The sequence below is a fragment of the Clupea harengus genome, chromosome 18, assembly GCF_900700415.2.
Source record: "Clupea harengus chromosome 18, Ch_v2.0.2, whole genome shotgun sequence".
Taxonomy (NCBI): Eukaryota; Metazoa; Chordata; class Actinopteri; order Clupeiformes; family Clupeidae; genus Clupea; species Clupea harengus.
In genome coordinates, this window is record NC_045169.1 from 6,131,472 (window position 1) to 6,156,471 (window position 25,000).

At 46.6% G+C, this 25,000-nt stretch overlaps 1 protein-coding gene across 1 annotated transcript in view; it reads left to right on the forward strand.

The window, feature by feature from the left end:
- Positions 1 to 7,824: 7,824 nt before the first annotated feature.
- sema4f (sema domain, immunoglobulin domain (Ig), transmembrane domain (TM) and short cytoplasmic domain, (semaphorin) 4F) overlaps positions 7,825 to 25,000 on the forward strand; it is a 61,933-nt gene continuing 44,757 nt past the window's right edge. The window contains exon 1 of the mRNA XM_012820612.3: positions 7,825 to 10,326. Coding sequence (XP_012676066.1) covers positions 10,236 to 10,326 — 91 coding nt within the window. The 5' untranslated portion in view covers positions 7,825 to 10,235. The remainder of the gene's footprint in view (positions 10,327 to 25,000) is intronic.

The window sequence follows — 25,000 nt, forward strand, 5'->3', positions numbered from 1 at the left end:
TCGGCATAACTAAACAAACGCCTCAGTTTCCCCTTGGGAACAAAATATCATGGCAACACAAACGCACTGCAGCACAGCATATACAAACAAATCATTTTGAAATGTTTCTATATTAACATTTTTTTAATTAATTAAAATTAATCTCAGCTGAGACAGAAAGTGCTTGGCAGGCGCCAGTCTGCGTGTCACATAATTGGAGACTGGAGCCAGTGGTGCATTCAGGTCTGTGTTTGTGTCAGTATTACGGTGGGAAATAATGGCACATCCGAGAGGTCACAGCCAGAGAATGAATGAGGTCTTTTGCATAACTATTAAGATTTGCGCATAGGCAAGGTCTCTAGGGAAAATATTTCTTTCTCTTAATACATTTTGATTTAATATTGTACTCATTCTAACATCTGAACACTGTAAGATCTCTCACACACACACACACACACACTGAAAAAGATGTTCACCAAGATGGTTTAATCTTTCTCTGTGGTCATTGTAATCCACAGATAAACAGATTTAATCCAACATAGTGTTTTGTCCTGGCACCGAAACCATAAATCACAGAGAGCATATGAGTTTAATCTCAGGCCGCTCTGCTTTGTGTCCGTCTATGCTCTTCAGGTCTGGATCATATTGACTATATGTCCTTCAGAAGGGTGTTATGGAACCATAGGAGGAGCTTCCTCACAAGTTACACCGTATAACACACACATGGAGGAGACACCAGATTAAATCTGGCTGCTTAATCTCTGGTGTCCACAAGACAACAAGCAGCTTTAAATATGTTGACTTTCACTGCGATGAAACAGGATGCCTAATCCTCCCTTTTTTTGCCCCACTAGAAAGACCAGGGACCCCTGGGGTGGAAGATGGCACCGGTCGTTAAGACCCATCAGATCACCGGCGCGTCAGCACTAATCGTTCCAGCCTGGGGTAAAAAAAGTCAACAACAGAAGGTGGAAAAAGAAAAAAACAATTAAAAATACAGGGTGCAAATGATTTGTTTGCGTGCATTACGACACTTCAATTCTAATGTGTGACACACAAGCTTCACGGTAACATTTCAAGGCGACTCCCCTTCCAGTAATACATCGTCCTTTAAAGGAGGGCATCTCTCCCCTTTCAGTAATGCACTGTCCTTTAAAAGAGGGCATCTCTCACCCGAGTTGTTTTTGTTGTTGAAATAGAAAGTACACTAGAAAAGGGGTCAGGTGGGATTTATGTATATTTGTTGAGACTGGTCTAGGAACATGCTTACACATATGGCAAAAGTGTCAAAACAAGTTCACATCGACACAGGCTTATAATCTTGTCCTTTATTTGCCCATTTGGACCTGAATTGACTGAAGATGTTTGTGAATCTCACACACAGACGAAAACACACGTTTAATCTCCATGATGGAGGATAAAGAGGAATTTTGATGTGGAGTACTTTCACTTATCCTTCCTTGAGTGTTCTTGATGTGGAAATGCAACACGCCTTCAGCGGGCTACTGTGTCAGTCTGATGCTTGTACAGCCAGCCACAGTCGCGTACAGAACATTTGCATTTGCTCTTGTAACCGCTGGCAATGCACACCCTCTGAGGGGACTTTTGAACCGATGCAATCTGATGTAAGTGGGTTACTCGCTCATAAAATGTGTCAGATTAAAGTGGAGAGGGGTTTTTCCAGAGGACAATGTGCAATTGTCTTCATACTTGTATGAGTTCCTGGTTAAGTCAGTTCTCATTTGTGAACTATCTGATGTAGAACACACTGGCGGTAGATGTACATCAACTCTCGTCGTGCTCAGTTACACCATCTTAATCCTCACGACTCCCCCATTTTGATGAAATATGGCATCATTTATAGAAGTTGTCTTAGATAAAGTTCGGTAACATTGATTATTAAACAATGCTTTGTTCAAAGGGATGGTAACGACAGAGCTGCTAAACTGTCGGTACGTGTAATTTCAACACATATTGCAGTGTTATTGCAAATGCTTATGGCAAATTGAACTTTTAAGCAGCATATGCTGCTTTCTTCTGCCGTTATACTGCATTGATATCTCGGCAGCGTTTACCTGTGATTGACTGAGAGCAGCGAGCGGCCGCCTCAGGGATCCTCTGAGCTCCAACATCTGGGCTTCACTCCCCGGATCCTCCAGCCCGAGCCTCTGTGGACCCACGCCCCAGATACGCTTCCATCCCTCCCCACCCGCTCCTTTACCCCTCAGAGCCTCTCAGCTACCTCTCCCATCACTATTGATTGACAACCTCGGGGCGAGACAGGTAGACTGGAGAAAAGGTAGACTGAAAGCATCTGTCGATACTCAGAGATGTTTATTCATGTGAGTGCAAGTGTTTTTGAGTCATGGATGGATACAGAAGCTCTCTACCCACCATTCATTAAAAGTGAGTGAGTCAAATTCTGTCAAATTAAGGTGTGTTCGGACTAAGCCATTAATAATCTCAGCCAATCAACACATAATTTGGTGATGCACTTCATTCTAGACCTAATGAGGTCTTGCTGAATGGACTATTTTGGTGCTTGCATCAGCGGGGCCCATTAAAGGAGATACCAACCCCTGAGGAGATGTTAGAAGTATACACCAGCATGACCGAGCAGCACAGGCACATGGTCTGGCCTACTCGTGTCATGCTCCTTGGGGTCATAGGTCCTTTCATCCGTGACACACTGTGTATGCAGACATCCGTAGAGACCCAAGAGGAGCAGCTTGCTTCACCTGTCCCACATCCATGTGCTATGTGTTGCGTAAACGACTGACTCCAAATCACACCTGAACCCCCATACATCTGTGCATGTGTTAAAGTGCATCTGTGCCACAGCCTGTGCCATGCTGGATCTAAAGGGCTGGCGTGGAGCCAAAATGGCAGAGGGCATTGTCTTCGAGTAGCACCATGGTCCTAAACTTCCTGTTTAATGGGAACATGGGAGAAAAAAAAAACCTTGATGCTACAGTGCTCCTGGTGGAGTGGCTCCCTCGTCCGTGGAATGTAGAATGTGTACACGCTGTTACCGTGGCAACGGTAAAAGCCTGGCTAGATTGAAGGGAGATGGAGGAGGACACTCCAGAAACCAAAAAAAATAAATCAGACACACAATTCCATTTCATTTTAATGTGAGGAGTGTTTTTCCAGCGAGAGCGGGGGTTGGGTTAACAATTGCTTTTTAAGTCTCACTTAAACCAACGTCTGCGTATGTGTGTTAATTAACTCCCAGGCAGAATTAACATCAGCTCTGCAATCAGTCATACTCTAGCTGGTGGCCATTTCTTTGTATTTAACACTACATTTGAAATCACAATTTGCACTTTCTAGTGTAGCAATCAATTGCCCTAGTTCCTTGGGGCAAGTTCTGTTGAATCACTTCAATTAGCAGCCGAGTTAAACATCAGGAAAATAGTGTGCCCGGCTAGGTCATACTAGGTGCCCAGCTCTCTTAACCAAATATAATTATTCCAATTAAATCACAGGATTCTAGAGGGGTGAGAGTAGTGGGAATAAGAGGCTAGCAACCCCCTCCCTCAGCTCCCCTCCCCCATAGAAAGCCCTGGATCTGCTCGCTCATGGCTTTGACTGGGGGTGGGTCGCGGGTGGGCTTTTAGTTTCTCCCCTCTTCCTTGTGATCTCTCTGTGGCAGAGGCTCTTTGTGCGTTGCTGGAGCACTCCTGTCAGATCTCGGCGGTCGGGGACAGAGGGCTGTACTGTACAGCGGGGGGAGAAGAAGAGATTTATGGTGGAAGTGGTGAGAGATGGTGGTGGGAGCTGCCGGTGTGAATGAGGGAGTGATGCAGTGCAGCTGCGACGGGTCTGGCTGACTCCTCACGTCTCCACAGGGAAGACAGCAGAGCTTTGTGTTTAAGAGGCTTCTCTGCCTTTTATGCACATATATTTATGTACTCTTTATGTATGGTTGTGTGTATATGTGTGTGTGTGTGTGTGCGTGAGAGAGAGAGAGAGAGAATGAGTCTGTGTATGTGGTCTAATTTTGTTTTACTGGGACAGAAATGTGGCCCTGTAGTTGTCTGCTAGCACCGTCTGGAGGGCCAGTGATGAGGCAGACAGGGCTAGACACACTCACTTTATTTTGTTGACCCACTGGCTGCCATGTGGCGACCCACCAGGGTTTGCCCCTGTAATCCCGATGGCCAGTGCACTACTAGTGCAGGGTATAGAAAGTTCAATCCCTGGCTGTATCACAACCTGTCATGTATATGGTTAGGATTAGAACAAGCACCGACCTATTCCTGAGAGAAAGGCTAATGGAACATGAGTGCTTCAGTGAACAGGTGCCCTTCTAACACAACATTATGAATTGGGATTCAAAAGGAGTTCACTTCAACCCAACCGAACGCATTCTAACCTCAAGTTTATTCCCATTCAGCTCAACGTCATCCCTCCCTCCCTCCCTCCATCCACACAGCCAGAGTCCATCAAAGTACAGCCTTTTATCCTGCAAATGGCCGCTCTGCCTTGGGGCACGGCAGGCCTTGACCTCCATAATCACAGAGGGATCCCTCTTCAAGCCGCTTGGCCCGGAATGAAAAAAAGTTTTTCGGCTTCCCGGAGCACCGGCGTTCATCTCGCAGAGTTTATTTTGGGGAAAACATGATCCCGAGCGACGCCATCTGCTCTAATCCCCAACTTGTGGGTGAAAGGAGACTTTCTAAAAAGCGATTTATTTCCATCTTGACACGTAATTATATATTTAAGACCCATATGGTTTATCCCTTCCTCGCCCTTTTTTCTGCTTTGGGTAGCTCGTTCCTTCAGCCCTCTTCTGCTCCTCTCATCTCTTTCTTACTCTTACTCCCCCTCTCTCTCTCCTTCTTTCTCTTTCTTCCTCTCTCGGTCCTTCCCCTTTATTGAGGGTGCTAATTCCTTCTCCGCCCGCAAAAAGGGAGACGTTTTTTTTTCTCAGGGTGAAGTGCTTCACGCTCATCATCCCGGATCACGACCGCTTGTAAAGCGACACAACCCCCGTAAACAGCTGTGAACCGGATTCTCCTTCTCTCCCTCTTAATTCCTCTCCTCTTTCATCTGTCTCCGCTTCTTTCTCTCCTCCTCAGCCATGCATATTCATGCGCTCTGCGTTGAGGGCATGTTTACTAATGCCTGGAGGACCTCTCTGCCCCGTGTGTTTGTTTTGCTTCCGTGATAATCAGACAGATTGTCTGTAGGGGGGGCTTATGTGCCCCTGGGTGCTGTGGAGTGGAGCCCATCGACCCTCTTGCAACATTTTCAACCCCAAAAACTCTAAAGCCACTTCAGTGCAGCAAAATTTTAATTGAAAAAAAAAAAAAAAAAGACATTCATAAATGAGTCTCCGAACGGTCTTGCAACAGACTGCGTGTCCCTGTAGATGTGCAGCTTCAGATGGTTTTCTGTGACTGTTTTATTTTCATGTGTGTGTGTGTGTTGTTTTGATTGTGAGGGCCAGTCTTTAAGCAAACTGCACACAGACCCTGATGCAACAACTTTAAAACGACTAAAGAATCGTTTTCTCAAATTAAATATTTAATAAATGCACAGGAGAAGTATTCTATGAAAAATAAAAAAGCTTTGTTTTTATTGTTTGGATAAAGAGAACACATCATAATAATTGGGTCATATTGGGTCTGTTAATATTTGCAAAGTTTAACATTGCTCTCTCTCATGCACACCATATGCAACAACTAAAATGGAACACAGTCAAAAGTGCCCTGAACACTAAGGAGAAGATCTGGCACGCTGAACGGAATCATTCTCACTTTCAGTCCGTGGCGATGGGAAAGCATATTGAGATCTCTCTCCCACTTCCGCCATCTCATTAATTAAAGAACTTAACACGATTAGCTCCAAATTCATATGGGAGTAAAACATACTTTATATGTGTGTGTGTGTGTGTGTGTGTGTGTGTGTGACAGAGAGAGAGAGAGAGATGGAGAATAAACAGTTGATATAAACAGGGAGAAGAAGGAGGCCAGTTTATTTAGGTCAGATTGCAGATTGCATACATTAGAGCTCAGGGCTGAGAGGATTCTAATTATATCAAAGGACAGAGAGGAAATGACTCTCTTCATCTCTGTTCCTCTGTGTGTGTGTGTGTGTGTGTGTGTGTGTGTGTACGTGTGTGTGTGTGTACATGTGTGTGTGTTTGTGTGTGTTTGTGCACAGGCGACTGCACGTACTTACCCGTCCACCTGTCTGAAGATTCAGCTAATCAATTTCAGTGGGTTAGGGTGGGGACTTCATCTGTGTAATCTGATGAGCAAGGTTAGCATGTGGCGTTCATTAAGTCCTCCAAAAGGATAACATCATTAATTCAACACTGGGCTGAACAGCTGACGTAATCTCAGTGTTGGCTTATAGTGTTATGTAGTCTAATGTGTGATCATGTCTATGAACAAGTGATTAGAGCTTGTCCCCATATGCTGAACACTGTTTACACCTGCTGAACATTGTTTATGCGTGTTGGTGTTTGTTGTAGCATTATTTGGTGCTAAACAAGGTAAATCACTGCTTACCTGTGGGTATTGTCTTTCTGTATATTATACTCATTATCAGCCATAACACCCCAAATGGCTAATTAATTTGTGTAAAAACACATTAAATTATGTGCTTCCGAGGTGCAAAATTCCCTGCAAGGGATTAGATTAAGTTTCATATGTGTGGGGATAATATTCACACATTCATACGAACACACTTTCCTCTTTCTCTCTCTGTCTCTTTCTCTCCCTCTCTCTCTCTCTTTCACACACACACACACACACACACACACACTCGACATGAAATCCCTCCTTTACACGCCCATAGAAATTCCTCGCCCTGTTGAATATGGGGGTTGCACGAGCCGTGTCACTGTGTAGGTGTGTCGGTGTGTAGGTGTGTAGTCTTCATGAGGGTTTCTCTCGGAGACGGGGGTAATTTTCTCAGCGCAGGACTGTCAATTTGAGATGTGGACGAGATAGGCGCACAGAGCTCCCAGGAGATGCTATCACTTGCCTAACCTGCATTTCACTGGAAGCTGGAGCCGCGGGTCATGTACTCTGCTATTATACGGGTAGAAACTGGAGGGGAGGGTGAGAGTACATGGAGAAATAATAACTCCACCTGCTTAGCCACAACCCCCCCCCTGCTTATGCTTTTTCATCTGGCTAATGAATGCTGTTAACTTAATGAGGTGGGCTGCGTGGATGTAGGGGCTGGGCTGGCTGGGCTGGGCTGGGAAGCCGTGGGTCTATTGTGGGTTAGGGAGGCAATCCTTCAATTCCCTTTTGAGCCATAAGAAATGATCACATTGTGTGTCTCTCTCTTTCTCACACACACACACACACACACACACACATGCACGGCCACAAGCAATCTCCTCACACAAGCACACGTACCCATGATCACTCAAGTACACACATCCAGCGCAGGCGCACAATGCCCCACAAAGGCACACATTCATGCACTGAATGCACATACACACACACACACACACACACACACACACACACACACACATGTCCCATACAGTGCACACGGTACAGCACTTAGTGCTCTGGCACAGAGAGAGAGAGAGAGTGGGGCTGGTTCGGGCGGAGAGAGAGTGGGGTTGGTTCAGGCGGAGAGAGAGAGTGGGGGTGGTTCGGGCGGAGAGAGAGAGTGGGGCTTGGTTCGGGCGGAGAGAGAGAGAGTGGGGCTGGTTCAGACGGCTACATTGATAAACATTTAATCCAATCATGGAGCCGCCTGTTTTACAGCTGGGCCCACTGCTGCAAGGTGACCCTTGCTGACTGAGACTGATGTGGATTGGCATGTAAAGCCCCTCACACACACACACACACACACACACACACACACAAACAAACATACACACTCACAGACACACACACACACACAAACATACACACACACATGTCCCAGCAGTGCCACTAGACAATTAAGATATTGGAAGTGGACATGACCCCCAGCATGGAGGCTCGATCACGTCGCTCCGTGGGAGTTTCTCTGTAAGACCGTGTATGTGCTTTGTCAAGATCTGATGAATGGTAATGCACTTCTTCAAAAGGAGAAAAAAAATGGGGGTCTGTTGTGTTAGCCACCTCACATCAGGGGTGGAATAATAATGCTCTGCACATAAGTTGCGTGACAAATCCCTTTAAGGCTACTTCAAGATTCTCCCCTCTGATTGGTTGCGACTTAAATGTATGCGCATCTTTAAACAAAGAGGTGATGGCGGTTTGAGTTTAGACGGGCCAAGCGAGGGTGATGGCTAGCTTTTGTGTAGTTAAAATGGTCAGGTCTCAGGTCAGTTTAAGGGTTTGATCTCTCAGTGGGTTTGATTGAGATGTGGTATACCCAGAGTTGATCCAATATCAGTTTCTCAACAGGACCCCTCGCCCCCAAGGCTGCCAAGTGCATCGAGGGCAGCTTATCCCAGCATGCCGTTTTGCGCTCATGCCTTTGGGCATTTGGATCCTGTGAGATGACAGCTTGAGGTATGTCAGTAGATCTGAGTATCAGATCCCTACTTACTTGTCGTGTAGATGTGGCTGAGATGCTGCAATTAATTTACTTCTACATGATAAAAACAGTCCTTGTAACAAAACTTTCTCAAGGTAATTGGCCACATATCAACAACTATATAAAAATAAACCTACAATATGTTAACATAAACCACATAAAAAGTAATTTCTAAGTCTTCAGAGCATTTCCACATAATATAAAATTCTTTCAAGAACCACTATGCGTTGACTTGATTCGATTTCCTGAAGGAAATATATACATACGCACCTGTCCGGTGGAGGGCGCTTTTCCCCCCCGATACACGCTAGATGCAGATAAATAAATCACTCAGCCAATAGGCTTTCGTCATTGACTGCTTTGTTAAAGCATTCAGCTCCATGGGAAACCATGATTTCTAAGTGTAATCTTGGCAGTCGCTTCCCGTGTAATGTCGAGGTCGTTTTTTACTTTATTTGTACGTCTGCCATAACCTCTGACCTCCCCCACGCCTCCACACATCCAGTCACAGCCCCGTCTTTTGTCCCTCGTACGCCCGTGAAATCCTGAAGGCACCGGCGCCTGTGATCGCGTTGTTCTCGCACGGATTACAGACAGACAGATGGACACCGGGTCCTGTCTTAACCAAATCCTCTCTCACAGGATAAAACACATCTCAAGAGATTCCTGTCTCTCATCTCATTCCTGTCTCTTACCCCCTCGATTTTGTTTATAACGTTACTCATTTAATTCGTCACGTCAGTCTCCCCAAAAAATATCAAACCACACAATCAAATCAACAAAATGAAGGGCTGAATTTTGACGCATAAATGATTTATCAATATAAACTAGATTTTAAAATATCCTAAACTACACACTCTTGTAGTGTCTGCTGAACAATATACTACTATGTGTGATCAATAATAAGCAACATTCTGTCTTTTGTTATTAATTGAATAGTGTGCTACTACAGTTGTGTTGGAATAATATTATAATAAGCTCCATAATCAAGCTGTGCATGACGTGTCTTACCTGTTGTTCGTAGGCGTCGTTCCAAGCGGGCGGGGCGAGACTTGACAGCAAAATCGGTTACAGAGACCCTCTGTGAAGCTTTATACAGAGCTTGCCTGGATATCCGATACTAATACGCGCTGTTTGTAGTCTTCATTTCGCCGTGAAAATATTACACTGTCGGCTGTGGACGGGTTCTTCTTGACTTGGCAATTGCCGACTAACTGGACTCTATTCCGGAAATTTAAATGGAACCAAATGAAATAGCCAAAACGGAGTGAGCGCTGTTGTGCGATATAGGAAAGGGCTGAAGCGAGGGAGCTTGCTCTGACAAGCGCGTTTATTTATTGCACTTATTTTAAAACATCCCGCAACTTTGACTTTGTTTTGATATTCAAATGTTATAGTGGCTTCTGCCATTCATTTGTATCAATAATTGCACTTTTACGCCTTATGCTGTAGGCGAAGCTACTGCTTCTTATGCAGAAGCGACCAACTGAACAAGGCAGCTTTTGGCTTACATTTGGTGTCATTCCTTTGCTTTCTCACAATTTTGTGTTTTTTTATATCTTTAGTGTAACCTAACATAATTGAAGCACTGTGACGGGTGAACCGTGCGCCAGGACATAATCTAAAATAAGCTTTAGCAATAGCACATTTGAATTGAACTTACCGACCGGGAGAAGAATGGTTCGCAGCTGAGACCGATCACTGGACGGTAACCCCGGACCAATACGTTGTGTTGTTTGGATCTTCGGAACATGAAGAAGACGGCTGCCTGTCTCGTCGCTGGGCTATTGCTGCTGTGCTTTCTCCTGTGCTCCCGGGCAGCTACACTGAACGGCTATGGAGGTGAGTCCCGCACCGTACTCTTAAGAGGAGAGCCGTTGGTTGGTGTTTTACAAACTAGCGTCTTTCGAAATAGGAGAATGAAAGCAGGTGTCAAACCTGTGTGAGTGGATGGAGTTACAGACTACTTCAAATATTATGGCACGCTAGATAACCTATATAACATGCAAAACTGGTTGTTTTGTGGTTGTTATAATAACTATCTGCACCAGTAGTCATGTATGAAGGGAATGCCAGGTGCTTTGTGTTCAGTGACAGGTGCAGCGCTGTGCAGCATCGGTGTGATATTTGTACAACCATAAGCATGAACATAATGATTAACAATACAATTTCAAACAAATATAATGTAACGATACTTTGGATTTATAGTACTTTTTCGTCTAGTACTCATGGACGAAATAATAGAGAATGGCTTTGGCCTTTCTTTTACAACTTTTTAGTCTTGCATATGCTCATACTATTCCGGTTATATCAAGACAGAACTATCTCTCATGTAAATAGAGAGCCATAAATTGCATTGGTCATGGGAAGTTCTGACAATCAGTTCCTTGTACCACTGCCCTCCAAGGGTCATCCTGGCCTCTCTTGTCCGATTCTTTGCTCCTTATTCCACCCTGTTTTTACGAAAATATGAATTTTCATGATTTAAGAGCCATATGGGACTGGACAGAGGAAACAAGTCATTCGTGCTGGCATTCGTGGAGCTATGACGAGACGACGTCTACTGCTTGTGTTGGCTCGAGGGCAAATCTTCGCCTCGTGACCGTGTTTACATGTGCCATGTACCCGCAACGACATACACTGTACACGGGATGGATTTGCGTCATGATGCCAGAGTGATATACAGTTCCTAGTGCATTTGCCTGCCTGAGACATTCCCTTTAAAAAAAAGATCAGGAATAACGTCCCGCGTCTGATAAACGCGACGTCCTGCTCAGTATTGCAGAGCGGGAAGACTTGACAGTTCGCAGGAAAAAAGAGAAAAGGAGAACATCCCGCTTATTTGGACAATGCGAATCATTTCAAGCGCGCTGCTAAGCCCCCCGGTCCGTACAGATGTCGCCTGTGAAACAGATGCCGAATGTGACTTTTCATGCTCTTTTGTGAATCAAACAGCTGGGCTAAAAGACAGGAAAAACCTAGTACAGCTTTTTCTCTTCGGCAAGATTTGTCATGCTTGGAAGAGGCTGGTATATATGCTTACCAATGTATGAATGCCAAGTAATTCCAATCATTCACTTTCTGTAAGATTTATGTGGGATACGTTTTTGAACCACACACAGAACACACGGAAGAAGTCTTCATGCTATCTGATCAAGCATGTAAATCCTTCAATCAGATGTTCTTTGAATATTGCCAGGGGTTCATGATTGCGACAGCTTTTCTTTAATGACCTCTTGAACACATGCAGTGCAATCAAGCATCACTGGAAATCTCCATAAACAAGTCTGAACTGTGTGTGTGTGTGTGTGTGTGTGTGTGTGTGTGTGTGTGTGCGCACACGTGTGTGTGTGTGTGTGTGTGTGTGTGTGTGTGTGTGCGTGCACTTAGGAAACAGCTCTGCTCTGACCCCTACTTCTTTGACCCACTCAGTTTCACTTGGTTAGCAGCGACTCTTAATACCTTTCACATGGACCCGATTAGCGTCCAAAAACACAATGGCTCCAAGAAACGGGCTCCCAGAGATGTGACATTACGGGGTGTGACTGCCCAGAGAACACAGACCTCAGTCCTCAGAGCAACACACACACAGACTGTGTGTGTGCGACAGGGCTGGAGATGTGCGTTCAAGGCAGTAGCAGAAATGTGGAACAAAGATATGTGTTTCTGGTAAAGGTTTGCGTCAGATAGTGGCCTACGCAAGTTGTTGGAGTTGATAGTTTGATTTCAGCTGTGATAATTCTGATGTGATTGTGAGTGGAGTTGATAGTTTGATTTCAGATGTGATAATTCTGTTGTGATTGTGAGTGGTAGCATCTTCTCGAAGACATTTTGATCAGATATTGGCCAGTAACCTTTCACACACACACCTGGTATTTGTGGTGTTAGTTTTCGGAGAGAGCATGCAATGGTCTCTCTCTCACTCTCTCTCTCTCTCTCTTAGTGTCTCTCTTTCTCTCCCACTCTCTCTCTCTCTCTCTCTCTCTCTCTCACTCACTCACGCACTCAATCCCTTTACTGTCATCAGTTACTCACTCTTCTGGCAAAATGCATTTCTGCCGTTAGTGTCCGTATCAGCCATATTATTTTTCAATTCAATAAGGTCTAGATGCGAGACGAATAGCGGTCCCAAGAGAGCACGATGCATGGAGAAGGGATTTCAGTCTTCAAGGGCAAACATGTGTATGTATGTGTGTGTGTGTGTGTGTGTGTGTGTGTGTGTGTGTGTGTGTGTGTGTCTTGAGGCGACAGGGCCTCTGAGTTGGTCAATAGGATGGGGAGGAGACCACCCCAGCACACGTGGGGTCAAGACCTGGCATTCCCTAAGGGTCACTCACTCCTACTGCATAGGAAGCCGAACATCGCCGGTCAGCAGAAAACCTTACGAAAACATATCTCAAATGTTTGAGCCCTCCTTTCTATGAAACCATGCATTGTCAGACGCAAAATGCCACCAGTAATGTAAGCAGTGCAGCTTTAATGCAGTGCATTGAGAAATTGAGGGCATTAGTCTACCGTGGGCTTTGAGTTTTTCATGGGGGGGTTAGGGTTTACGCTTACAGTGTGTACAAGTAAGCAGTCCTCCACACCCCCTCACAAAGTCTTCTAGAATTTTCTCATCGCTTAAAAGGAATTAGCGAGCTCGCTAAGCCCGTAGTTTGGCTCAGCGTTTGTGAAAGAACTACGTTCGTCTTTTTAAAAGAGGCGGCAACCCCGAGAGACTACAATAAATTGCATTTTAATTCCACATGTACATTATGAAATGGGTTTTTGAATCATACTTTTAAAGCACTGATTTCATTAACTTCCCTCAAGGACGACTTCATTTTAGCCACACGGTATTAAAAAACGGCAAGGTAAGCTAACTGTCAGGGGTTTGGGGACAGGGTGGAGCTGCTGGACTTGACCTCCAGACGGTGACACGAAAGAGACAGACTAATAGAGTTAGGTGTCAAAGGTCACAATACCCCAACAGGAAGGGTGCACAAGATTGATTATTGTCAGCATCTACTAATTAATGTGTCTTGCTGTAGCCCCAAATCTAACGGCCAGGCCTGCACTGATACAGGCCACATCAGCAATCATATTTAACCTCAAAGGGCTCGGGTTGAGATGGCTATTCAACTCTCTATTCTCATGGCCACGTATTTATTTAGCTATTTGCTTTACAGATGCTTGTATCTGAATAGGCCTTAAAATCTATTCAAAAAAATAAAGCAATTAGTAAAAAAAATGATGAAATGGTGGTGACCAAGGACAATACTGACTAGTTTCTTCCCTTTGCCAAGTATACTCTTTAGCATCCCCACACTCTCCCTGGCTCTGATTCATTTCAGAGAAACATCTGTTCAATCATCGCTTAAAACGGGAGAGCGGTTGGAGCGAGAGACCAGAGTGTCCGAGGAAGGAGTGGTGTTTACTCTCTGTCTGCTTCTTCGACAGGCACACGGTCTGAGTGATCTATAATGACGGCAGACAGTGTACAGACACGCACAGAGTGTTTGTCTCAGTGTCAGAGTGGGGGTTATGGTGATGGGGGGAGAGTGGGGGTTGATGGGCGTTGGAGTTGAAGGATGTGTAGTCCCTTCAGCCTCTCTAATGTCTGTAATGTAATGGAGACTTGGGTGGATGTTCCAAGGGTCATTGTGTCAGTCTTCTTCTCATAAATACGCATGTTCTCCTTCTCGCTCTCTCACTCACTCACTCACTCACACACACACACACACACACACACACACACACACACACACACACACACACACACACACACACACACACACACACACCCCATTATTCATCTTCTATCTAGTGCAATGCCTAACACCGTGTGTGTGACACTTATTTTCATTATTCTCATATCATCTTTTCTTGCCTCTCTTTCTCTTTCTCTTTCTCTTTCTCTTTCTCTCTGTTTGTTTGTTTGTGTGTGTGTGTGTGTGTGTGTGTGTGTGTGTGTGTGTGTGTGTGTGTGTGTGTGTGTGTGTGTGTGTGTGTGTGTGTGAGTACATGCCAGAGACAGAGAGAGAGACATTCCAGATGCCTCGGAGACACATTTCTGGGACTGCGTGCGACAACCTTTATAGTACAATATCAGTGTCACATCTCTAGTCCGCCCATGCTTTTAGACATGCAGTGTTCCATTCACACGCCCATACAGAGATCATTGTTGAGCTTGAGAAGAGAATGGAGAGGCACGTACCTACCTGGCGTGGGCACGGAAAGGCATGGTGGTGCCCCATTCTAATACATGCCGAAATTGACATGAGTGGCGTCAATTGAGTGGCATATAGCTGGTACTTGTGTTCCGCTGCCGAAGCCATGGCATTTAAGGAGGAGTTCCGTGCTAGTCCAGCCTCCTACTCATGCTGCGTGTTCCGCAGGGCAAAAGCGAAACTACTGACTGACCGACTCACCACTGTTTAGTCAGCATTCCTAACTGTCATGAATTGGAGGTACTCCTACTTGCTGGTTAGTGGAAGAAAATGAATGAACAGAGAGAGAGAGAGAGAGAGAGAGAGAGAGAGAGAGAGGGAGAGAGAGAAAGAGGCAGGGGGATTGTTTACCAAGCTCTGGGAAACAGAGACAGAGAGCGGGCAGTGACCCAATACTGTAAACTAACATGAACTGGAGTCGGGGCTGGGGGTGGGAGAGAGAGAGAGAGAGAGAGAGAGAGTGTGAGGGAGAGAGAGAGAGAAATATTAGCTTACAAGAGAGAGATAGTCAAATGAACCACTGAAAGACCCTTTGGACCCCAGGACTCTGAAAGCAAGACACGAGGAGACAGACAGACAGTTTAACACACTGTGTGCCTTAATGTAGGACTACTGTTTGAGGAGAGGTTCTCACGTGCCCCCCTCACCCCCCCCCCCCCACCCCACTCCCACAGAGCAGGCAGGGGTCCCACTGTGGGGGAAATAAGCGGGTTGGTTGGGAAAGGAAGTGGTGTTGCTGAGCCAGCCTGCTGCATGCTGGGAGGCTCTGCCACTAGGCAGCGTCTGCGCTCCTGTGGGTAGGGCACACACACACACCTGGCCATTAAAAAGCCCTTCCTCAAACCATCAGGGTGTGGGTGTGGGTGTGTGTGCGTGTGTGAGTGCCTCCCTGTGTGTGTTAGTGTGTATATGTGTGTATTTGTGTGTGTGTGTGTGTGTGTGTGTGTGTGTGTGTGTGGCTGTGTATTCCCGTAAAAAGAGAAGGGTTACTTCCCCTGTTTCTGTGTGAACCTGAGGGACGCAGGCTTCCGACTAAATGGCAGGGTAGTGCAAACTCTCTCTCAAATAAATCATCAATAGGATTGAGTAGAGGAAGTGTGTGTGTGTGTGTGTGTGTGTGTGTGTGTGTGAGAGAGAGATGGAATGACAGACAGAGATACATTTTGATGGGAGTGTTGTTTATTTGAACGAGTGGGCAAAAATAATGGATGTCAGAAAAAAAACAAGCCTACCACCTCTCCACCAGCCGAGACTGCAGTACAGTCAGTCAGGTGCCGTTTCCTGGCTCTACTCCGCTCTTCCCAGCACCGGCTCTGGTAATAAATTCTCCTGGCTCTGGTGGCGCGTTTCACACACAGATAGAGAGAGAGAGCCAGAGAGAGAGAGAGATACAGAGAGAGAGAGAGATGGAGAGAGAGAGAGAGCCACACTGCACCAGCCCATATCTCCCTGCCACCGGCCAGCAGGCAAATCCATTTCCAACCGGTCAGCTGGTGGCCCTTATCACCCACTGCTACCCCTCATGAATATTGCATGTGGGCCCCAGTCAGTGAAAAATGAGCCCTTGCAGCCGAGCGAATTGGCTTGAGCTCCAGTGGCCACTGACTTTCACCCGGCCCCGGCCTGGATGACTGGGCTTGAACCCGCTGGCCGTTACGGCCCGGATGAGGAGAGCAGTAGTGTATAGTGAGTATTGATCTGGGAGCACTGAGATGGAGGTGTTATGGTGCCGTTGGTGGGGCGTGGCAATGGAGGACCCACACACACACACACACACACACACACACACACACATGCATCCGCATCGATCTGTGTACGAGAGCGAGGGCCAGGCCACTGTATATGTATATGAAGCGGGCTGTGTTTAAAGGGGCTGGTTTTCACCTCAATCAGCACTCTGTGTTTGTCCTCTCTTACTCTTCCCCTCTCTTTCTCTCTCTGTCTCTTTCTCTCTGTGTGTGTCCTCTCTTACTCTTCCCTCTCTTGCTCTCTGTGTGTGTCTCTCTCTTTCTGTCTATGTGGTTGTGTTTTGCGCTGTCGTTTTTTGGGGTCAGCTCCAAGCTCGGCTGTGCCAGTGAGGAAGCCTGACAAAAAAAAAAAACTGTAAAGAGCATTGAGCTACTAATGGCAGGAAGCAGCCTTGGGAAAGAACAAAGGAAAACTGTGCTGCCCAGGCACACACACACATACACACACAGTTACACACACACAAACACACACACACACACACACACACACACACACACATCCTGAATACACGCACTCTGAGACAAATCGTGAATAGACACACATGCTCACACTAAGTCTTACACACACGGACACACGCAAACACACTCACATCCTGAATACACACACAATTCTCCAATATAAACACACAGATTCACACCCACCCACACCCACACACACACACACAGACACATCTCAAATAGATCCACATCTCAGACATACACACACATCTCAAACTCACAGACAGACACACACACACACACACACACACACACACACACACACACACACTCACACACACTTCCCTGTAAAGAGCAGAGGAAAAGGCCTGGCATGCTGGTGTAAATATGTTGAAACTGTGTGGCAGTCGGGACAGAGAAGGTGGCGGGCAGGGGGGGGAGTTTGGGATAAAATCAAACCCTCGTTAGGTCTCCCTCTCCTCCTTTCATCCCACGCTTTACCACCGAGTTCTAATTGAAGGCTGAAGGTGGTAATTAAATCAGGACAGCCTTGTGCAAAAAAACGAGGAAGGGCTTTCAGTCCTCCAACAGTGAGCATTTGTGTGTGTGTGCGTGCATGTGTGTCAGTGTGTGCATGTGTGTGTTTTATATGTCTGTGTGAGCAGTTTTTTTTTTCGTATTCTTTCCCCCCACTAAATTCGTTTAGAGATGCCTCCCTCCATCCTACCACCCCTACCAGTGCCACTCAAGGCAAGGCCATGTGCATGTAAAGTTTGAGTGGAAAACCAGACCTCTGTGGGCTACCCCCCCCCACCCCCCCACCCCCTTACCCCACACGCTTGTGTGTGGTTTCGATATAAAAGCGAGGGAATAAAAATGAAAAGGACGGCTAAAAAACGCATGGCGTGTGTGTGTTTTTTTTTTGGTGCTGATGGTCACCAGATGCTACTGTATTCTGAGCTCTTGCCAAAATGCAGCCGGTCTGCAGACACACGGCGGACTGAGATGACTTCACCGCATCGATTTATCGTAGCAAAAGTTGGACGAGGGCCAGTGGGACTGAGAGGGCCGCATGCAGGAATATCAATCCAAGAATATCAATCAATGTGTGTGTGGGTGGGTGGGTGTGGGGGGAGCACTTGTGTACGTATTTGTGTGTGTTTGTGTGCGTCTGTATGTGCGTGCTAGCATACATGGGTGTGTATACTGCATGTGTGGGAGTGTATACGTGTGTGTCTGTGTCTGTCTGTGTGTCTGTTTATTTATTTATTTATTTGTGTGTGTGTGTGTATGTGAGTGAGTGTGTGTATGTGTGTGAGTGTGTGTGTGTGAGTGTGAGTGTGTGTGTATGTGAGTGAGTGTGTGTGTGTGTGTGTGTGTGTGTGTGAGTGTGTGTGTGTGTGTGTGTGTGTGTGTGTGTGTGTGTGTGTGTGTGTGAGTGTGTGTGTGTGTGTGTGTGTGTGTGTGTGTGTGCACTCTCATGGCAGCCCTATAATGGTGTTTGTCTGAGACTCTGGGCTGAGTGTCTGTTTGGCGGAGATGCATTATCGCACGGCTCCATTATCATAATTGAAGCGCAGTGCGGTGAACGGCCCAGAGGCCCGGCCTGAGTGAGAGTAGGGGAGCGCAGAGGAGTCGAGACGAGACGAGACGAGACGAGACGAGACGAGATGGGAGCCTAAAAGCTGATAAAGCCACAGTCCCTTTGATCCACCACCATGACATCGCACTCATAGCACATGTTAACTAAGAGCCTTATCAAAAATGAGAGCGACAGGGAGAGAGCGCTTAAAATTTGGGGAGACTGGAGAGAGGGGGAGGGAGAAACTTTTGAAATATTGAGTTAGCTAGAGACAGTCAGATAGACAGATAGAGGATAGACAGACAGACATATATAGGACAAACAGACAGACAGACAGAGAGATGAAAAAGGAGTGTGGTAGACAAGGGCTCTTCATCATCAGGCAGAGGAGGTCCAGGGAGGGGCGGCTGGACAGATGAGACCGGAGAAGCGTTAGATCAAAACGTCAGCCAAAGCTGCCTGTAATCATGTGTGATTGGGGCCAGCCCAGCGTCAGCTGCTAATAGGATTGCCTCATACAGAGGTCTGGTCCTGTCTGACAAGTCCCTCACACAGGCACATTATCTTTCCCTAAAAACACATAAGCCCTCAGAGTAATCACACCCACCCCTCCACATACACACACACACACACACACACACACACACACACACATGCACGCGCTTTGGCTTATAGCTGTCTAGAGGCATGTGATATCAGCCACTTTATCTTAATGAGGATTTTTTTATTGGGGAACAGCATGTGGCTTAGTTTTGGTGTGTGTGTGTGTGTGTGTGTGTGTGTGCATGCATGCATGCATGCATGTATCCTGTTCCTGTTCCCGTTTCTGTGTGTCTGCGTGTGTGTGTGTCTCCTGTATTTAACCTATTGTGTTTACTCATCATGCCGTGTACCTCCGATCATATCAGGTCAGATATAAATCTCTCTCCTGGTCATTATTTGCCTTCAGGGTACCAGGGTTGCCACGCGTACAATGACTAATGGTGTTTTATGGCCCTTACCTGTGTGTTCTCGCCAGCTGTCCTTCCTCATCGAATATCATCTCATATGACCCCCCCCCCCACCACCCCCATCCATCTGTTTGAGCAGGACATCTCTGGAGACATTATTGTGAAACCACATAGTACTCATCCTGACCACCTCACACCATGGAAAGTAACATATTTCACAGTGAAATATCATGATCATATATCATGAAATATAAATAATATTGTTAGGTTAAAGAGTTGTATTGTACTTTAGATATGCATTGAGCACACCGTTTTGTCATGATCAATTAATTAAACACCAGCGTATGTTGTGACGTTTAGTATTACGTCAAGGGATTCCCAGCAGTGTAAACAGCTTGAGTCCTGTGGCTGACTCCCTGGTAAGGGGCCTGTGCTGAGGCATTAGCTTACACACCAGATGGCAACTGTGTGTGTGGTCAGTCAGCAGATGAGTGCCCGTGATGGCGGTGTGGTCTTCCACACATGCTAACAGGAAGCATGCTAACAGGAGCAGGAGCGGCGGCAGCAGCAGCATCCAGTAGCTGTAATAAGTGGGTACACCGCTGGCGGTGTGGTCTTCCACACATGCTAACAGGAGCAGTAGCTGTAATAAGGGGGTACACCGCTGGCGGTGTGGCTGGGTGTTTTTGAAGTGGTCTGGGCAGGCTGACGGGACAAGAGAGACATCTGAGGGCCGAAGAAGCCTGAAGCCTGAGCAGCAGCGGTTGTTTCTGTGTCTTTTTGGGTTTTGTTTATTAGCATGATCATGGGCTAACTGCATCCATCCACTGCTTCCACAGCTGCTTCCAGTACGTCTACTGTGACTGCATCACACACATACACACACTCACACACACACAGACAGACACACACATATCCACACGAAGAGGCCCTCCCAATTACTAGAAAACAGGAAAAGCTGTGATTCTGTGTTTCTCACTACAGGAAATGGTGGCAGCAGGATTGTGTGTCCAGTCTGGGCCATCACACGTACACACACATACTCACACACACATGCTCTCTCTCTATCTCTCTCATTCACTCATTCACTCTCAGACACACCCACACACTTACAGACACACACACACACACACACACACACACACACACTTGCACACACATTTCCAGAAAGGCTGCCTACATACACAAATGACCAAATATGCATGCACAGGTGCACTGTGGCCTTTGTGTTAACATAACAGATTACAAATCATAGGATTAATGAGTGTCTGCTTGTCTCAAAGGCGTGGTCATGTGTCATTTGTGTCACATTTTCTCAAAGTGAGAGGAACAAAACCAGTCATTCCCCCACCCACTACATGGGTAGGTAGGCAGGCCAGTGGTGAATTTTGAATCAGGTCTGGGAGAGTCAGCAGCGGAGGTGATAAATACTCTGACACACCACCAACCTTCTAGACGGCATGCCGCTATCAGTGAGCTACACAAACAATAACCTTCTATGATTAATGTTATCGACTGTTGTATGAGTCTCCCGCGCGTGTTAAGCTAGCAGGATAGAGGATGGTAACTTCTGCATTGACATCCATTTTTTTTTGCCTTGTTGGAGGCAGGACCCAACCCCTGTCTGCGTGGGAGATGAAGAGGGGGGAAGCATGATTCAGCTCCTATAAGGCAATGTTCCCACAACTCACAGAAGATATGATAAGGGCTGACAAATGACACCGGGAGACAAGATAGCTACTTCAGCTGTTTTCTGTTCCTCCGTGTTTTGGTTACGAAGACGAAGAAGTGAGGGTTTGTTTTTGTCAGCACTGTCCACGTTTGCTTCCTCAGTGGAAAAGGAGCGACCACTGACGCCGTGACCACTGACGCCATGTTTCTTTTCAAGAGGGAGGCTCAAACCTGCATTAGGTCAGCAAAGGGGTCGCATTAAGTGCGCAGTTCAAATAGTCACATTTACATTTACATTTAGTCATTTAGCAGACGCTTTTGTCCAAAGCGACGTACAAGGGAGAGAACAGTCAAGCTAAGAGCAATAAAAAGCATGGTGTAACAATAAATACTACTTTACATGAGAATTAGAAAAACAACGACCTAGAAAAAAGGAAAAAGAAGTGCAGGAATGTAACTGCTGAAGTGCAAGTTAAGCACCCTTTGTTATTTTCCGTTTGCTGCATTCCCATTTGCATCAACTGGTGGTCTTTACTCAGAGGGAAGTACTGGAGAGGCAGGTCTTTAGAAAGGGGTTGTAGGTGGTCTTTACTCAGAGGGAAGTACTGGAGAGGCATGTCTTTGGATAGGGGTTTCAGGTGGTCTTTACTCAGAGGGAAGTACTGGAGAGGCAGGTCTTTAGAAAGGGGTTGCTGGTGGTCTTTACTCAGAGGGAAGTACTGGAGAGGCAGGTCTTTAGATAGGGGTTGTAGGTGGTCTTTACTCAGAGGGAAGTACTGGAGAGGCAGGTCTTTAGATAGGGGTATGCAGAAGGGAATGAGGACTATTCGAAATCCCCTCCCCCACCCTCTTAACTCATGTACCAATGTGTTTAGAGTGGGTTTGCTGTGCAGCGTGTTCAAACTGTGCAGTGCTTGTGGTTACTTTGGTGGTCTCATTGACCTCAGTGCCTTCCTTTAGACAGACACGGAAATGGTTGGTTTGGTTGGTGGGCCAGCCGGCCTGCGAGGTCGATACACGTTAAATGATCTGCCATGGACTATCAGTTTGGCCCGAGAGGAACCGGCGTGCCGGTGGGGACATAGTGCTGAATCACACTGACTGATACCCCCCCCCCCCCCCCCCCCCCCGGTTCTGTCTGGGCCCGGTCCGAGCTGTTCATCAAACTGACAGGCGCATTGACACACAGGGTGCACTTATGGCCGAGAGTCAGCCGAGCACAGCAGATTGATCTGGAAAGTTTGAATAGTCCGTGTTGCAGAGCTATTGCAGCTGCTTGGGTCAGATCGGTGCAGACCTCAGTACTCAGATCTCAGATCAGCGCACATCTCAGCGCTTTGTTTTCATTTTTTCGAGGCTGTGCCGTGGCCTAATTGTGTTCTGTTCGTTAAACATCCTATGGTGCGTTTGGCATGGGTTGGTGTTTTGTGTGAATGGGCCTTACTGTTGACATGAATTAGACTGTTTACCTCCATCCTCTGTCCCTCTGTCCCTCCCCTCTTGCCCTCCACCGCCACCTCTCTCTCCCCATCGCTCTCTGTTGTGTCTCATTGGCCCTGGTTGGTGTAACTGTACTGCGTCAGAGCTCCGTGTCCAAGGGTACCAGGCGATCGCGCTTGGCAACAGATTAATCTCTCTCAGCACTGTGAGCCCTGTGTGTGTGTGAGTGTGTTTGATCTTTTTCTGTTTAGGCCGTGAAAGTAGATATATGTATGTGAGATGTGTGCTTTTCTGAAAACTGTTTCTGTCGAGAGATCAGAGAGATAATCGAACTGTGTGGGCTTATTGTTGAGTGCTCTGCTCTAATGTTGTAGAGATGCTTTCTGGACGCACATGGGTTACACAGAGTGCAACATGTGCCTGTGTTTATCTTCTGGGCGTGTGTGTGTGTGTATGTGTGTATGTGTGAGTGTGTGCATATGCATGTGTGTGGGAACATGACGAGCTGACAGCTTAATCGAGATAACAAATGATGATGGCTCCCCAAAGGTGTGCCACGCCCCTCTGTCCTTCCCTCTCCCTCCCTCCCTCTCTATCTATATATTATTTTTAGCTATCTATCTATCTATCTATCTATCTATCTAACTTTTCTTCTTTTCACCATTCGAAGTTCAAATTGGCTTTCCTGCCCAGCTGAGTGTGTGTGTGTGTGTGTGTGTGTGTGTGTGTGTGTGTGTGTGTGTGTGTAATATCATCACAGTGTCAGTATTATATATATTGGAAGTGTTGCTTTGGCTCAGTGCAATCAAGGGGTGTAAAAAGCCGACCTAACCCAACCCAGCCCAACTGTGAAAAAAAGCCTGCAGAGTAAACAGTTTTCTTGCAACCAGCCTTTTCCTCCAGTCAACACAGTCAAACCTCTTTTTCTCTCTCTCTCTCTCTCTCTCTCTCTCTCTCTCTCACTCTCTCTCACACACACACACACACACACACACACACATTGACCAGTTTAAGATTAAGTAGGCCACCAGTAACAGGTTGTTTCAGGGAGGACTAAAGCTAGCTCCTGTTTGAAGTGTAGCCTTCCACAGATCACAGGGCCTGCCACTCACCAACTCTGTCACTGCACAATAAAATAGGCCCGAGAGCTTCACACTATAAAGCAAACTCTCTCACACCCAAGCACACCTAATAAAACATAGCTGTAAACTCATATAAAAACAGACATGGATACACACACACGTACACACGCACACACAGACACACACAGACACACACACACACACACACACACACACACACACACACACACACACACACACACACTCACACACACACACACACACACACACACACACACACACACACACACACACACACACACACATACACACATACATACACACACACACACACACACACACATACAGTCTCACCCACAAGTTGCCAGGAATGAGCTCAGTGTCATTAATTTGGCTGTGTACAGCTTCCCTGGGTGTGAACTGGTCGGGGTGCCATCACTCGCCGCAGACAAGGGCTGTTTCTCTTTCCCTATTCCATACTGTACTCTCTCTCTCCCCCTCCCTCTCTCTCTCTCCCTCTCTCCATCTCTCTCCATCTCTCTCTCTCCCTCCCTCTCTCTTTCTCTCTCTCCCTCTCTCCATCTCTCTCCCTCCCTCTCTCTCTCTCTTTCTCTCCCTCTCTCTTTCTCTCTCCCTCTCTTCATCTCTCTCCCTCCCTCTCTCTTTCTCTCTCTCCCTCTCTCCATCTCTCTCTCCCTCTCTCCCTCTCTCCCTCTCTCCCTCTCCCTACTGATGCTACCATTCACCACTTTGTAGTGCCCTAGATGTAGGCCATATAGTATTTGTTAATGTCACAAAGAGGTAGTTTCCACTCTGTCTGGCCCTCTGCACAAACACACACACACACACACACACACAGACACACGCACAAACACACAGACACACACACACACACACTCACACACACACACACACACACACACACACACACACACACACACACACACACACACACACACACACACACACACACACACACATTAAAACAGGGGTATCATCTCATGTCCTCTAGATGCGATTAGGGGATCTCTTGACCCAATTTCCTATGGCTTGCAATCCCCCCTCTGCTGCCCCCACCCCTTGTGTCAGCCAGCTGCCCTCTTCCAGGACAATCTCTCAGTCCCTCAGTCCCATCTCTCCCCCTCTCCCCATCTCTCCCCCTCTCTCCCCCTCCTCCCCTCTCCACTGTTCCCCCTGCTGCAGGTGCATATAACTCCTCTTTTCAACACGTATGGCGTCAACCTGAACACATGCCTTACATGCTGTTATAGGTTTGTGTGTGTGTATGTGCCTATATGTCATGAGCAAGCAAGCACACACACACGCGCGTGCGCATGAGTCAACGTCACTTCATGCACCTGACAGTCGTGACAGCCCGATGTCCCTTCAGGCG